Source organism: Erithacus rubecula (assembly GCF_903797595.1).
Source record: "Erithacus rubecula genome assembly, chromosome: 6".
Taxonomy (NCBI): domain Eukaryota; kingdom Metazoa; phylum Chordata; class Aves; order Passeriformes; family Muscicapidae; genus Erithacus; species Erithacus rubecula.
In genome coordinates, this window is record NC_136688.1 from 51,662,486 (window position 1) to 51,678,797 (window position 16,312).

The 16,312-nt window shown below is 41.3% G+C and overlaps 1 protein-coding gene across 1 annotated transcript in view; it reads left to right on the forward strand.

Moving 5' to 3' along the window:
* KIF26A (kinesin family member 26A) overlaps window positions 1–16,312 on the forward strand; it is a 93,040-nt gene that overhangs the window by 39,749 nt on the left and 36,979 nt on the right. Inside the window, exon 4 of the mRNA XM_079308612.1 lies at window positions 6,853–6,998. Coding sequence (XP_079164738.1) covers window positions 6,853–6,998 — 146 coding nt within the window. The remainder of the gene's footprint in view (window positions 1–6,852; window positions 6,999–16,312) is intronic.

Below are 16,312 nucleotides of genomic sequence, written 5' to 3' on the forward strand. Positions count from 1 at the left end.
TGATCACAGCTATCCTTGTCTTTGCAGTCTTAATTCTGCTTCATGAGCTTAGCTTGGTCTGTAAATATGGGTGTGATAAAGAGCCAGTTTCCCTTCAGATAATGAGTGCTTGTACCTCTTCAAGTGAGCTGCTAGTCAATGGGTGCCTTCCATGTGGTATCTGTCAGGCAAATTGATCCCAAGGGATGTTCTGTTTAAAGCAGCTACATCTAATATATAAGCAGTTCAAGTGTGATTGAGATAGAAATTAGGTATGACAATCTCCGTCCACCTTTGCTTTATTTGATGACATTGTATGTCAGTCATTATAACAATACAGTGATTTGAGCAAAATTTGGAACATGGTAATTTCTTTTGCTGAATAGGGAGTAATCAAGGTACAGTGAGATTTTTGTTGGGTTGCCCAAATCATTGAGAAATGCTGTTGTAGAGTCAGGAAAGTGACACAAAATCTCCCAATTCAAAGCTCTGCATGTATCCTGAGTTTAGTGGCTGTTACAAACCCTTCAGGCCCATGGAAGTCAGTCCTAATGGAAAAGCATTTGTCTTCTTGTAGGAAACCCAATCTTGAAATGACAGAAATTTGCATTATTATGAACCTGTTAATGAATTCCTTTGCTTGCTCTTATCAGCCTTTGACAAAAAGCAGGTATTTTTCTTGTATATTTGTGCATTTGAGTAAATACCTCAGGGAAGTACACAGCTAGATATTTTGGCTTTGGAAGGTGTAGCTATTGTGATAGAAGACAACAGGGAGGGCTCTGGGCAACATTTCTGATGCTTGCCTAGAGGCATTAGAAGAAACAGTTCCTCTAGCCTGGCTGTTTTAAATCCACTGCACATGAGAAGTCCTGATTTGAGAATGTTAATGTGCAGCAGGATCTATGTTCTTGTTGGCAGCTTATTTCATGACCTCCTGACTTTCCAGGTGGTGGGTTTACATGTGCAGACAGGAGGGTGTTGTTCATGTCACTGGCAGTCAGATTGCTGTGAAGAAGAAAAGAAAAAAGAGAATTTCTTGCTGTGTCTTTCAGTAGGGGTGTCCTGAATAGCTGAAATGTGAAGCAATTGGTCTGTCTCTGCCTGCTGACATCTTTGCACCACCAGAACCCTGCCTGCAGGAATTGCTCACATTCTCAATCTGAAGGAAGGAAAGAATGAATGACATTTCATTTTGTAGATTGAGGCCTGCCCAGAACCCTAATAAATTTTTCAAGGACCAAGTAGCATGGTTTGTGAGAGATCTGAGTGAGATTGAGATCAAAAGCCCTTGGTGAGAAGGGAGAAGCTGCTGATTCTCCATCCTGGTACTGCCAAGGACACCAGTGCTGGATGTAGCTGTGTGTGTGCCCTGCCCAAAAAGATGAGGTCCTTTCTGCATGGAGCACAGGCTGCTAATGATTCTTGGTGGTAAAGATCCAAACCTTTAACTTACTTTAATAATTCAGATATTATTTTAAAAAGCAAGTGCTCTGAGGTTGCCTTTGGATTGCCTATATTACTCTCCAGTCTGTGACAGCAGATGGGTCTCCTGTTTCTATTTAATTCCACTTCTCTATAATTTTTCTCCTTCTGCCTCATCTTCAGAGATTGATCATAAGCCAGACATTAGCAATCCTTGTAGCTGAAAAACCTTTCTTGAGAGAAGGAATACTATGCTCTGCATTTGATTTACGTTGAACACGAGATGCATATAAAAGTCTGAAACCACAGGTTTAGGCATTCTTGTTCTCACATTGCAGCTGCAGGTTATAAATGACTACAGTAGTGTCTTGTAGTTATAAAATGCCCTACTTATTTCATAATGAGCCCTGGCAGAAACAATGCCAAATGGCAGGAAGAAGTTTATCCAGAACACGTTTTATTTCAGCCTGGCATATGCTGCCCTGTTAACTTTATGTGATGCTCGTCAGTCAGGAGGAGACATTTCTCACTGGAGACACGTGCAGAACTTCCCCACACTTATGGGAAAGAAGAGTTTATAGTGTGAGCTTTACCCAGCTCCAGATTTACGTCATGTTTGTTCCAGTCAGTGGTGGTAGGTCTTAAGAGTCTTTGCATGAGTCATTTAGGTGGAAAATTATTGTTTTATCATATATAGCTGGTTTAATATTTTGCAAAATCATTGCATCAGGCAGTTTTTACAGTTTAATTGACCGTGATGTTCTAGTCAGAAAGGGGAAAATAGTAAGTTAGAGAAAATTCTCAAAATTTTCTGTTTGCATAATAGTTAGAAAGGGGTAAAAAGAGTTAGAAAAGGAGAAAAAAAACAGCAATACAGACTCAGGCTTTACCAGAGCAGTTAGTGCTTCACCTGCACTGCCCTGTTAAGTGCTTTTATTATGGCAACAGTTTTTTAAAGTAAAATAATTTAGATTGAATTGTGGTTCTGATAAACAGATATGTGTCAGATACTTAGAGGCTGTTGCAATTTTCTTCATTCCCTCGTTAGTGATTCTGTAGTCTTTTGCAGCTCTATCCAACCTTATGGTTCTTTTTTGCCATTACAGCATTATCCTGGGACTGGTCTATTTTTCTATAGGCTTTTATGGTTTTTTTGCCTGTTGCCAGATACATATTTTGCATGCATTTCAGACACCAAGTGGCATGACCTCGTTTGACTTTTTTGGATTCCTGCACATTCTCTGGACAAAGGTCAATATCCAGAGAATAGAAATACTCAGAAAACTGGAAACATTATGGCTTAGTTTTTGGCTTTGCACTTCAAATGTGTAAAGAGCTTGTTAGAATTGTAATTGTCCTTTGGATGGTAACGGACTGACAAAGTCCTGTGTATCTGGAAATTTCATTTAGGGCCAACCTCTTTATAGTGTAATTTTGGACTAGTCTGACTTGCTTAAGCCTGGGCAGATGTTTCCTGCCATGTAGTCACAACAGTGATCCCCTGTGCTGGGAGTCAGGGATGGGACAGGGGTGTCCCATTCTGCCCAGCACACCTCCACCTCTGCAGCCCGAGGATGTCAGGTCACCTCCACCTCATCCTGCCCTTTCCCCCTTGACCCTCCCAGCTGGGAACAACTCAGCTGTACCTGCCTCTTGTGCATGTGCACGTGCAGAATGCTTGCTGTGACATTTTCAAATGTTGTCCTTGACATGCTCCTACTGGTGCCAGTTTTCATGTGGTTTTGGAGAGACTAGAGGGACGGGTCCTATAGAGCAGTTTTGGAAATCCTTCCTTTGAGGTTTAGCATCTTTCCAGAGGGTTTCTGGTTTTTTTCCGATGGCTTTTGTCCAGCAAATACTTTCTTAGAAAATTGAAACAAACATTACACTCTGGATGTGGAGCCCTGTGACTTTTTAAATATTCAGTGCAGTCAGTAACACTTTATAGTGACAAGGTTGTGTTTTCTGCATTTGATCATTAATGATTTATGAAAATTCATTAAATGGAGAGACACAGTTCCCTCTCAGCTGCAGTCTGGAGCCTTCTCTCTGTGCAGACTTGAACGCTTGGAAAAGTCAAAAGTTGCTCAAATTCCTCTAAAGAATTTTTTTTTCCCACACACAGTTGTCAGAAAAGTATTTGTTGAGATGAGGGAGCTACATTTAGCAAAAAAAAATACAAAACCAAACCAAAACAAACAAAACAACAATAACAAAAAAAGCCCCTTCCTTTTTTTGTGGTGTGGCAAACTGGAGTGTCCAGGGCCAGGAGGGTCCCATTACTGATCCTTGATTTTCTTGCCTCAGGGTAAATGACCTGGTCTTGACAAATTTCCTCATACCTGAGCCTTGCTCATCCCCTGAGAGATGTTGCCTCTAAGGGTGAGCTGCATATGGCTGTGCTGGAAAATCCTGTCACTTTGGATGGTGAAAACAGTCCTTGAAATGAATCCTAAACTTAGAAGAATTTTTGCTGCTTTTCTGCTTCTCACCATGCAGCAAAACTGATGCTACCTCTGTGTTCAATATAAATTGATTAGTTGAACACAGCTAAAATTATATAGGTTGTCTTCTGCAGTAGTTTTTGGATGATTTTATCTTGTGTATCTTCACTTTTTGTTCCTTTGCAAGAATCAGTGCCTTCTCAGTGGCTTCCCCTCATGTTCACACAGAACTGAGAAGAAAAATTACAGAAACAGAAATTAAGTTTGAGTTTTCAAATGTATTTAATGTGGGAAGAGCAATTTATCCAACTTAGATATGTTGGTTTGGAAAGCATATTAACCATCTGCCATCTGAAATATCAGGCTTGATTTGACTATTTGAAGTTACATGCCTGATATAGCATGTACACAGTCATTGGTCTCAGAAATGTAGGCTTTTAACTTCTTACAGAAATAAAAAAGCATTGTAAAAGGTATGTGTGTTACATGTGGCTTACCTTTTTGTTAAATGTGAATAGTTTGTGCAGGAATTGATCTGTTAACAGATTCCAGTCAGTTCTTACAAGTCTGTTACACTTTGCTGTAAAATTCAATGAAGTTTTCTGCTAACTCTACAGATTTCATATTTAGCTTTAGATCATGCCATCATTTAGATTATAGATTAACTAGTGTGATTGGTTAGAAACATGTTACTGCTCCTCTCTTTTTTTCAAAATGTTGCTTAAACACAATTTTCTTTGTGTCAAGTTCTCTTGTCTAGTATAACCCCTGTTGAAAGTGAGTAAAAAATTGTCTTGGGAATTTGACTTGAGCCTGTAATTTTTGAGACAGCAGCTTCTGTGCAGAGGGTTGTGGTTGTCTTCCTGACAGTACATGGGGCAGTTTTCAGACACAGATGTTATCCTGCCAGTGGTTGCAGTGCCTCCTCCTCTTGCTGGCCATCATGCCACTGCTGCTGAGCATGACAGTCCCTGGTGTGCCACTCTGTAGGCTCCAGAGGCTGTGCTGTAGATTTTTTCAGCTTGTAAATTGCTGAAACCATATAAGCTCCACTGTCAAAGCTGTCAGTGCTTTGCATCAGTTCATGCAACTCTGAAGTTCAGATGTCCCATTGGATTTTACCCATCTGCATGTTGTTCCACACCACATGCCATATTCTTTCTGTGACTGCTACAGGTCAAGGCCACATGTTTGTTGCTTCAGTGCATTAATGATCAAATACCTGCTTTATCGACCTCCTCAAGGTTCATTACTCCATCACTTAGTTATAAGCAATTAACCACATGAGTGGATCTGATCCTTTTCCAAGCTTCCCTGTTCCTGGCTGTCATTGCCAGTGGATCATGGACAGCATGGACAAACTCCCTTTTTAAAATACTTTTTCCTGCCACACCATTTCTTTGTGCCAGTCGTGATCTCTAGCAGTGCTTGGTCTTTCTGCTTTCATCACAGAGAAATCTGATGTCATGAAATTTCTGTATTACAAAATGAAGAGTTTTGCAGAGGGTTGTTCCAAGTTTCCAGTTTGGCTTCTAGTGTGAGCAGCTTCACTAGGATTAAGTTAATCTGCATGAATATTATTCTGTGTCGCAGCCTCAGGTCTCTTTGGTGAGCTCTCTAAAAGAACTTTTTTGTGTAGCACTCTATGGTAAAGCATTAGTCAGCCACTCCATAATACTGATAATAGTACTAATCTTGAAAGAGCAGTCCTTCAAAAGAGCTGGGTGCACTTTCTTCTTGTTGACTTTGTTGGGAACTGGGAATATACTGAACCAACAGGAATGAGTCCAGATGAAACTCCAGAGAGGCTTTCATGCATCAGCTGAGCACTGCTTGGTTGGCAAAGTTTCTGTCCTTGGAACCTAATAACTGGGTTGCCTCAGTTCTCATGAGAAAATCTCTATTTGTATTGTCAGTGTATGAGAAAATTGAGGGTGTGTATGTAACTGGGAGTGCCCTATTGCCATGTCTGCATATCTGTAGTTGTAAAGCATGATCTATGGCAGCTCAAAATTTAAAATTTGGTGGCATCCCTGGAAGTACCTAATTGTGCTTGTGCTTCATTACCAAGCTGTCTCCTTTCCTGGAGTCTATTTTACCTAATTAGCTGGAAATGTCAAAGTAGTATTTCAGATGACAGAAACATCATATATTATCATACATGAAGCAATTAACTCTTTTGACAAATATTTATTGTGGTGTCATCTTTAATTAAACCTTCAGGACTCCCAGGCAGAGAGCAGGTTCTTCTGAAGAGGAGGCTTCCCACCACTGTCAATGAGCCTTTGACTGATGGGGCTTAATTGAACTCGGTGCTTGAAAGAGTTGGTGGCCTAAACATAAAGATATAGACCTGACAATTTCACAATACATGTCTAAAATTTTGGCAAAAATTCAAAACAACTGCCCCCTTACAAACTGTGTCTCAGATGCTTTGTGCTGGAGAAGACGCATCTCCAGTCTCTCCTGTTCTTCCACTGGAACAGTTTTCAGGAGAAAAGTGTTGTACACTTGTGATGCTAAGAAAAATAATGCTGATCAACATGGCTGTATATATGTTTCTGAAAAAATCAATTTTCTTTTATTTAGTTCTTGGGGTTATTCATGTGGAAACATATCACAAGTGTGACTGTTTGGTTAGTTCCTCTTAAGCAGATAGTTCTTGTAGGTGATGTGCCGCTGAGAAATAATTCCTGACAGTCATAACTGAACCAGATAAACAGTTCTGCCAGCTCCCAAATAACACTGTAAAACAAAAGGGTTCTGCTTATCGTTTTCCATTTCTTCATGCCTGTCCAACTCTTTAACTGTGCATTACTCCTCACAAAGGTTCTCTGTGTTTTTGTGCTCCTTTGCTGTGGTGGTGGTTCTTCATTTCTCTGTTGCTGAGCCTACTGTGCTGCTCTTCACCTCGCTCAGCCCCTTTGGCAGTGCTGTGTGAATGTTTCCTGTTAGAGATGTGCATGGCAGCGCTCTGACCCGCGGGTGTTTTTGTCTTTGCCAGGCAGAAGCGGTGCCGGGCGGCGGTGCCGGCGCGCAGAGCGGCGCAGGGCCGCCGGGCGCGGAGCCCGCGGGCGGCACGGCCGCGTCCCCGGGCGCTGTGGCTCCTGTCTCGGCAGCCACCTCGGCTGCAGCCTCCTTCTTCATCAGGTACGTGCCAATTTCTGGTCTCCATAACTGCTCCTGGTCCTCCAACAACTGGGAAATGCTGTTCATGTTTGTCGTGGTGCTGGTCACGGGTCATGGCTGTGGCTTTCTGCTGCCGCTGGAGAGCAGGGATGGATGGGGACACCCCAATTATCTATGGAATCTCTATTGACCAAAACCCTGGAAAACATGTCTTGGGCTTTGTCTAGTCCTCAATGGCCGTCTTCACCACAAGTCTGCTATTCTATAGGTTTCCTTGGAGCAAAAGCTGAAGTAACAACTCTTTTTCACTCAGATCTAGATTAAAAAAAGGTATTTTTTATTCGGTAGCATGGCCTATGTGTCCAAATAAAAGTTTCCATGATTTGTAGAAACAGTCAAAACAGTTTGACGTTTTTCTTTTAGCTATAGTCTAGAACAATCTTCCTTTTTTTTTTTCATTCTGGTGTCTTATTATAAAAATATGATAGTTTTGTTTGTATGTTTGTTGTAATTAGCAGTGTTGATTAAATGTAATACGCTGTCAAGCAGATGGTATTTAAAACAACAAAACTCAGGGCTTTGTACTTGCATTCCAACTCCTTTTTTAATTCAGAATTGAACATATTTTGAGACAATATTGAAAAGCGTATGTCTGTGAATGGCACTAAAGTAAAATTTATGCACTGAGAATCCCTTGTAGAATGTAATCACAATGGTAATTGTATTGTTCCCTTTTCATTGTTCTTTAACGTATTTTGTACCATTCAATAAATGATTTTTGCCGTAAGTTACAATCTTAACCTCGGAAAGGACTTGACTTTCCAAGTTCTGTTTTTTTAAAAGAACATAGTACAGTGATTTGAAGTGTCAAATGCCTGCGTGTCACAGTCTGTCTGTACAGAAGAGTTTGGGAAATGACTGCCCCAAGAGCAGTATGTAAGTTAGTGAATTGTCTCTGGGCTCTGCGTTTAAAGGCAACACAGAGAAATAGTGGCATGCAGAGGATGGTTTGTTTCATTCAAAGACAGGTATCTGAAATAGTCAGTGGGAATGGAGAGGAAAGGTAAAGGGAGAAGCTCAGACATCTCTCTGCTTGTTTAGTTAACTACGCAAGGATAGATGCATCCTTTCCAAAGTATTTAGAGGGGACTGCAGCACAGCTTTTGTTACTGTATTTCATATTATGGGTATGATTTTAGCTTAATCTACTTTGGATTTATTTCAGTGTTAATCTGTGTGTCATAAGCAAATGAAAAAAAAAATTCCCTTTCACTGGGGAAGCCAGAAAACAGGATACCTTTCTTGAAACTGAGAGAAAGAAATCAGTGCCTAATAGTACAAAATAGGACCCAAAATATTTTCTCTCAGTGATGCTTTTGTCACTGGTCAGCAAAACTCAAACAGTTCTGTTTTTATTGTGAAGTGAGTGTCATTGGCTTAATTCAAAGATTCTTGAAGTCAGCAGCAAGACTGCAAATGACATCACTGTATGTTGGATCAGGCCCTAATTGCTTCTCATGAATCTGTCTTTACCTTGAGTGAATCAGAATTTTATAGCTTTAGCAGCTCTGTGCTGGCTAAAACATTTAAAAATCCCATTAGTACGTTGCTTATTCCCTACCCATGTTTCCTATATTCAAAATTGATTCTCTTGAATTTTTTAACTGATGGACGGAGCTGATGGAAATTTTTATGCACAAAGCACTTTTGTTCCTTATTCTATTGTTGTTGAAACATAACAAAAAAGAAATCTCACAAAGGTTTTGTGGGGGAGGGAGATCCATCATTGATCCCTGGCATTTGTGGATAGGTTGAGCAGATGCTCAGGTGGGTACAAAGGTGTGGCCAGGCTGCTGCCCCAACTTTGGAATTAGCTTTAGGAGAGGCTCACTCTCCCATTGCTGCTTCTCTTTTGACTCTTCTGCCATTGGGCCTTAATGGATCACAGTTTCCAGGCTGAGTCCTCCACCCTCAAGCCATGCAGTCTTCTCAGCAGGAGGGGAAAGGAAGAGGAGGAAATCCTCAAGGATGAGTGAGAGAACACAGGTACTGGCAGAAATGGCTTACCCAGGAACCACAAATATTGGGATATCACCAGTTTGGGGGGTTTTGTTCAGTAAATGGGCTCTCAGGCTTCTTTGCTTCAAGCCTTCCACTCTTGTCTGATTCCCTTTGCACCCTCCAGCCTTGAACATGTTGATGATCATCCCTGCCTGGACTCTTAAAACAGCATTTGCTTGTCCCTCCTTCATCTCTGTTCAGCTAATCCTTTCTCAGGAAGCACCTGGAGATGAAAGAAGAGTCATGGCTGCAGTGTCATGCTGTAGTCCCTGTTCATTATATTTGCTTTTTTTTTTTTTCCATACTGAAACTCCTCATCCACTTAAAATCTGAACTTCATAGCAAGACCAGTGTGTGACTCACCTTATGCAGGGCCTGGCAGATTTTGTTCTTGTTCTCTACTGGAATAAATGCAGTTAATATACTGACAATCACACAGACACACACATAAATATATTTTTTTGCAAATAATTTGCCTCTCTTTGACCAAGTCTACCTTCAACTTTTTACATGAGCCTTCTGTAAGAGGAGCTATGGTTGAAATTTTAACTTCTTTAAAGGGCTGTTTTGCCTTAAGAGTGAAGTAGCCAAGCAAAAATATGCATATATGTTAATGTCCACTGTATTTGTGTGCAGGGTTAGTTAATTTGGAAGACAAAGCCTTCATAGGGTGCTTGTGGAAACTGCATCTGTGATTTCCTGAGCCACAGCAACAGTAGATACAAACTTTTTTCCAAATGAATAAAGTATTCCAATCTTATTTTTCATGTAAAGCATTCACTGTGTTTGTACAGGTCCTAGTACAATCAGCTTTTGGGTTGTGACGTGGTTTCTTGGCCACATACAAATGCCTTTTTCATATAAAAAATGGAGTTTCTATTTGCTAAAATAACACCCTTACTCTCTTGCTTGTGGACTGGTTTGTGCCTGGGAAGGGAGATGTGTGCTGGATTTTTTTTGATTGGTTGTTTTTTTACTCCAGTTTGTTCTCCGACAAGAATTAGTTTTGTGTTTGTAAGGTCACAAACTCTGAGGACAGGACAGAGAGTTCATGTCCTCAGCTGGAAAATAATAGCTGAGAGATGCAACCAAAAGGATACCTGGTCATGAGAGGTCCCCATGGTTAAAATGAATATCTTTAAGATACACTTTGCAGGGAGTGCATTGATTTTGTTAAGCATATGTGCAGCACGAATCTACATATTCATCCAAAGCTCATTCTCATTTGAATGTCATATTTAATTTCTTCAAGCTTAATTATGTTCTTCTTTAAAAAAAAGTATTTTATTCATTACCAAGAAATGCAGAGAAGCGCTAAGTATTCGAAATCAAAGCCAAATATTAAAGACAGCAGACAGAAGCGTATTAAGAAATTAAATCAGTTTTAAGCTTTTTTCCTCGCTGTGATCTGTCACAGAAGGAGGAAGGCTTTGATTAACATCTGACTGTGTCACGCAAGCAAATTGCCAGACATTTCTCAGTGGTTGTGTTAGCAGAGAACCAGAGGATTTAGCAGAAAATGGAGCTTCTCAGTAGGTCACTGGCAGAGTGAGAAAGCCAGGGTGGAAAGCACAGCTTATCTTCATGGATGGCTGTGAAGAGACTCCCAGTTCACCGTGACATTTCAAGAGAAGTTTATTCTTGCATTCTTCAGATTTAAGGAGAATGCAGCTGGCTTTGTCCCTCAGTGTCCCATGAGCTGTGCCTTGCCTAATGTTCCACACTTCATACCAGTTTCCTGGAGGATTTTTTGTGTAAGGAACCTGAACAAACTTTATATTACTAAGGGAAAGTGTGTGAGATAGTTGAAGGATCTCACCTTCTGTGGGCTATGCTTGCAGCTAAGTAAATATTGGCATTTTCTGTTATAAAGCTGTAATAAGCTTTTTAACAAAGTTGGGTTTTCTTGTCACGCGAACGGTGGGGAAGAGAAGAAATTGTGTTTCCAAGATCAGGCAGGAGAAAGGCATCAAGGAGGAGAATGGGCAAGCACTTGGGAAGAGGTTAATGGGCTCTCTGACAAAAAAGAGAATAGCACTCCTTTGGGAGAAGGGCAGACCCCAGTAGATCGAAGCTGTCACCTCTGAGGTGCCATTGCTGCCCGTGGGTGGCTGGTGACGGTGGCAGCAGTGGCTGTGCAGCTGCTGCTGTTTGGAGAGCAGGGATGCCTGCCCTCCCTGCACAGGCTGGAAGGAAGATCTGAGCAGTGACAGGGCAGTGAGCAGGAATTAAAACTGTTGAGAAGAAAATCTGTGTCTAAGCAAGCAACCCAGAGCAGCGCTGAGCAGAAGGCAAACTGCATTAAGTCCCTCGTCTAAAATTCTCATCTTGTTTGATGCTGTTGATCTTTTCAAACTGGTTTGCTTACAGGGTTACATTTGCTGCTGTGGGACTGCTGCTTTTGAAGTGGGGAAATAACTGTATAGGTGCAACTCCATTCCCTTTCATCCACCTGCTTTTGTTTAAAAAGTTAATCTTCCAAACATAGCACTCACTAGTTTTCAGGTTTTTAAATAATTTGTGATGTTCCTGGGCTTTGCTAGATTAAAACAATTTAAAATAATAAATCTGGAGAATCACAGTGGTGAATCACACCCATTATCTTTCTGCTCTCGTCATCCTGCTGCATGTTTGGGAAAGCTGTGTCGATTTAGGCATGATATAAAACATTGCACATGATATGCTATTTGCAAGCAGATTTTCTTAACAAAATATACAATCTCTGAGTAATGTAACTGAACATCTGAAGAGTTAAAATAAGCGTAGTTGTCTTTTTATAGAGTCAGGATATTCCATCATATTTTAATGCCTGTGAATTTGGATTAAAGAATCTAATTATTCACTAATGAGCAGTAATGGTACATATAAACTAAGGGTCACTATCCTATTACAGGCACCTGATGGTTCACTGATAAGCATTTGGTCATTAGATTGACCATAAAATATAGTCAATAATTGAGGTTACTCATAGAGCAGACACCTTATCAGCTTTAGGCATGGTGGGACAGCTTGTCAGTACTCTCTGTCCTGATTGTGCTGTGACTGAGCATATGATTAGGGTATTGAAGCAGTCTGTATCTAATGAAACTGCAGGAAAGGCATAGCAATATTAGCACAACCACTAAATGACTAATGTGTTTTTGTTCCAAGCCTTAGACACTTCAGTTAGTTCCAATAAACTCTGATCTAGTGTAGTGGTAGGCAGAGAATTCAGATATTTTTTGTACAAGCTTTCATTACACTAGTCAAAATTTGTAACATTTAGGGGACAGATGAAATCTGTGTGGCTTTGAATAGAAAATGGTGGAAATAATAAAGCCTGTCATTACTGGTTTTACTTAATGTTTTTTCAGTTTTGTTTTTGCATCTTTTAAATTTAGACTACTGAAACAATGCCTCATGCCTGATTTAAAAGATGAAGCTGATAGCAGCAAATTAGATGTCTACATTTTGCTTTAAAGTCCATTCATGCAGTTCATGTAAGCTTGTGCATATAGATCTAAACTTAGAATGTGTTCTTTAGCATTTTGTACCATATGGAATATTAGTCAAATAGTCTCATCTTGAAAGCTTTTGTAGAGATATTGATTTTGTTGTGCTTCAAACTGTTGAAAAGAAAATAACCTCAGAACCTATTCTTTTATGATTTTTTTCCTCGAGGATGCCTTAACTTTCATAAATTATTTAATATGGTGAAGGATGCAAAATGCCTTTTGTCTTTCTGTTCAGGCTTCTCTGATGCGACCTTGGAAAGTAACCATAGAAACATGTTAAAAGCATCAACTGAAAATCAGTAGTTCAGTTTGACAGTGATGCAAATTCTGTGAAAGAAGATTATGATGTATTAGGAACACTTGAGGCATATATTACTGCTAACCTGTTAAACCTGATTATTCCATGACTATCAGTACTTTCAGAATTTAATTCAGGGAGGAAAAAAAAAAAAGAGAAACATTTTTTTTTAAATAAGTTGCCATGTTTAAGATGATTCTAGGTAAATCACTTCAGCCTGTCATCCTCTGTCCTGTTAAAAGCAAGAATTATATTTCTACTAAGCTCATAATGTAATTCACAGTTCCCTGTATTTAATATCTGTAAACTTCTGCCCAGTACCCTGCTGGGGTACATGGGTACCCTGGCTTTGTGCAGAGCTGACAAATTGAATCTCTTTGACAGATAATATGAATAACTGGGTTATGAATAAATAGTAGTTCATCAAAAGGTGAAAAAAATCTATGATTCATTGGATCCTGAGTTAGAGATTTTTGGGCTGACCTGTGATAGTTAAGCTAGTCTCTGAGGCTGAAACAGAAATCCCTGCTGTAGTTGTAGGTAACCACAGTAAATTCTTGATGAATCATGGGTCAAGAGAAGAAGCAGAGTCACTTGTTAAAACTTCCTCAGTAACCATAACCCTTGCCCAAGAAATCCTGTGTTGATGTGATGTGGGAAAATCATTTGGAGCTAGTTACCTCAGAAAGTGGGGTACAAGTCCTTCCTGACTGGGGCTGCTTTGCTGACAGATACATTCAAACCCCATGCATGGTTTGTCCCTATTTCACAGTGCCATATGATGGGAGCTGCAGGGCTCCTCAGGGATGTGATGCCAGCAGCCCCTCAGTGCCATCCCTTCTTTGGTAAATGTCCCAAAAATCCCCACTTTCTCCTGCTACCATTTGGTCACTGCTCAGGAACAGTGGCTGAGAAATCCACAGCTTGAGGGAGAGCTGTGGATGTGCAGATGAAGTGGAGCATCCAGCTGTTTCAGGGGCAGCCAGACACATAATTAATGTTTTCTCCTTAACGAGTCCCTACTCTGGATTTAGAGGACTGGAGCAGCCTGATCCCTGTGGTGTCCTTCCCACTGCATGGGGCTGGAGAGGGGATGCCCTCCTGTCCCCCTTTTCCTCTGCATGGAGGCAGAGAGAGCAAGACAGCCCTGATGCAGAGGTGCAAATGGAGAGGGAGCAGGTGTCACCAGGGGCTGGTCCCAGCTCCCAGTGCCATGCCACGCTGCTGGAATGTGGCTGTCCCTGTCCCTGGAGAGCAAACGTGACCTGTCTCACAGCACAGTGGGACAGGAGGTGGGGCAGGGTGTGAGGCTTTGTGCAGTATCTTGTATCACTTAGGGCAGCTTAAGCTTTCCTAGTTGCTGTGGCAGCATAATACTGCCTGTAATTAAGGGCAAACAGAGTGTGTGCTTTAGGTATATTCCATTTCACGTTAGCCCGTGAGGAGGATAAATTAGGAGATAAGCCTGAATTTATTAGGATTTGTTCTTGGAAGCACAAATGACTCTCAGGACAGCGTGTTTAAGAGCAGAACATCATTGCTGGTATCACTGCTAATACAGCATCATGCATTTACCCAGTCCATTATTGGTGTGTGGTGAGCCAGGCTCCCTGCTAGGAACAGCTCACCTGTGATACTGGGAGACTGGCAGGGCAGGGATGAGACACATCCCTGGTAGATCAGCAAAGGGAGAGCTGAGGAACTGGAGTAGCTGAGACTTTGGAAATGAGTAGTGCTGAGTTAGAATGCTACACAAAGCATGAAAAGTTCCCAGAGGTCAACAGGTCTATGGTCAGGATATGCCTGTTGGTTTAGAGGGATGAGGCAGGGATGATCAGCCAAGGTGGGGAGCCCATGCTGAGGGTTTGACAGAGTCTCAGGAAGAACTTGGCATCTGTGAGTCATTGCCTTGGAAAATGGAGCTCCTGTATGAAACGTTAGAGATCATGGTATGGGAGAGATCATGCAAGACAGCAGTGTCAGGGAGATGTTTGGAAGGAGAAGCCTCTGTTGAATAGCACAGGCTGTAGGACTTGTGTGGGAGCAGGTTAGAATGTGCAGGAGGTGGCAGATTAAGGAAAGGAGGGAACCTTGTGCCAGCCAGATTGGCAAGAAATGTGAAAAAGGAGAGGCTGTGAAAGCAGGGGAAAATGGATTGAGTAATGTTGGGACCATGTGATGAAGTCTGGATTTTGGAGAGGATGTTCCAGGTCTTGACTCCAGTTTGAGAGCAGAAGCAGAATTGGGGCACAACAAAGCACTTCCAGTGTTTTCTGCTGACCTTAAAGATCTTTGTAATTTGAGGCCACACCTGAGTAGAGCTTATTTTTGTCAGCCCTGAGTGCCTTGATGAATGGTAATACAGGAGGTTCTGGAGCAGCAGAGCAGCCCTCCCAGGGGAGTGGGGACTTTGTGAGCTGCTGTAGGTGGTTCAGTGCAGGCACTGGTTGCAGCAGTTGGGTCTGGGATTAGCTCTGTGTCCTGAGGCATTCTTGATGCCCATGAGAAAGAGAAAAGAAGAATTTAAAAGAGATGTGCCTACAAGTAGGAGAGAATCTGTGCCTTCAGGGCTGCCAAGGTTTGAATTTACTTATGAGGGTAAATGGTGGTCAGTGGTTTTTAAGCTAGGAAAAGGTCTGAAATACTTGACTGGAGTCATGCAGATATTTCTTCTTACTTGGTCCTCTCTTGAGTCTTCTGCTTGCCTGGACTTAATATTTTCTCTCTTAATTTTAGTTTTTTTTTTTTTTTTCCTTTTCTATATTTCTTTATTTTCTCCTTCCTCCCTAGCTGAATGCACTTGATTATTCTATTTTCCTGAGTGTGTGGAATCTCACTGCTTCTGCCTAGCTACAGAGTCTCTCTTTCCCCTTGGATTTTTCCTTTCTTTCTGCCCTTCCTAGCTTGTCAAGAGGAGCACTTCTCCTGCCTCCCCCTCAGCCCAGCCCTCCCAGTCTGCCTGCTTTTTTGGTTCCTGGACTCCTGAACACCAGCACTTGCTCTGACTCCGTTATTTGGGGCTCCTCAGCTTGGCAGCAGTGGCAGCTGCACTGGTGGTTTTTCTGCAGTGGAATTGGAGCATTCCATAGGTAAAATGATAACGGTGACTTTCCTGTGGGGATGTAATTTGACAGTTTGCACCTGTTTTACAGCTTTATTACTGACTTTCAGACTCTTCCAATAACTATTTTAATACCATTGTTAAGACGGACAGACTTAGCAGGTGAAATAGTTTTATATCAGATTGGTAGTTAATTGAATATTTAGTTTTCATGGCTAACTTGGAGTCACTCTAACACTCAGTTTATGGTGTGCAAGATGTGGTTTGCAGGGCAGATGGACTTTGAAGTGGCACTGTGTCTTTTCAGAGCTAAACTGCTTTGCTTGCTTGTCCTTGTCGCAAAACAAGACATCCCACATCACCATTTATTACAAAAATAAAATGTCAAGCCAAAGCAATGCACCAGCTCTATAACTGCAAT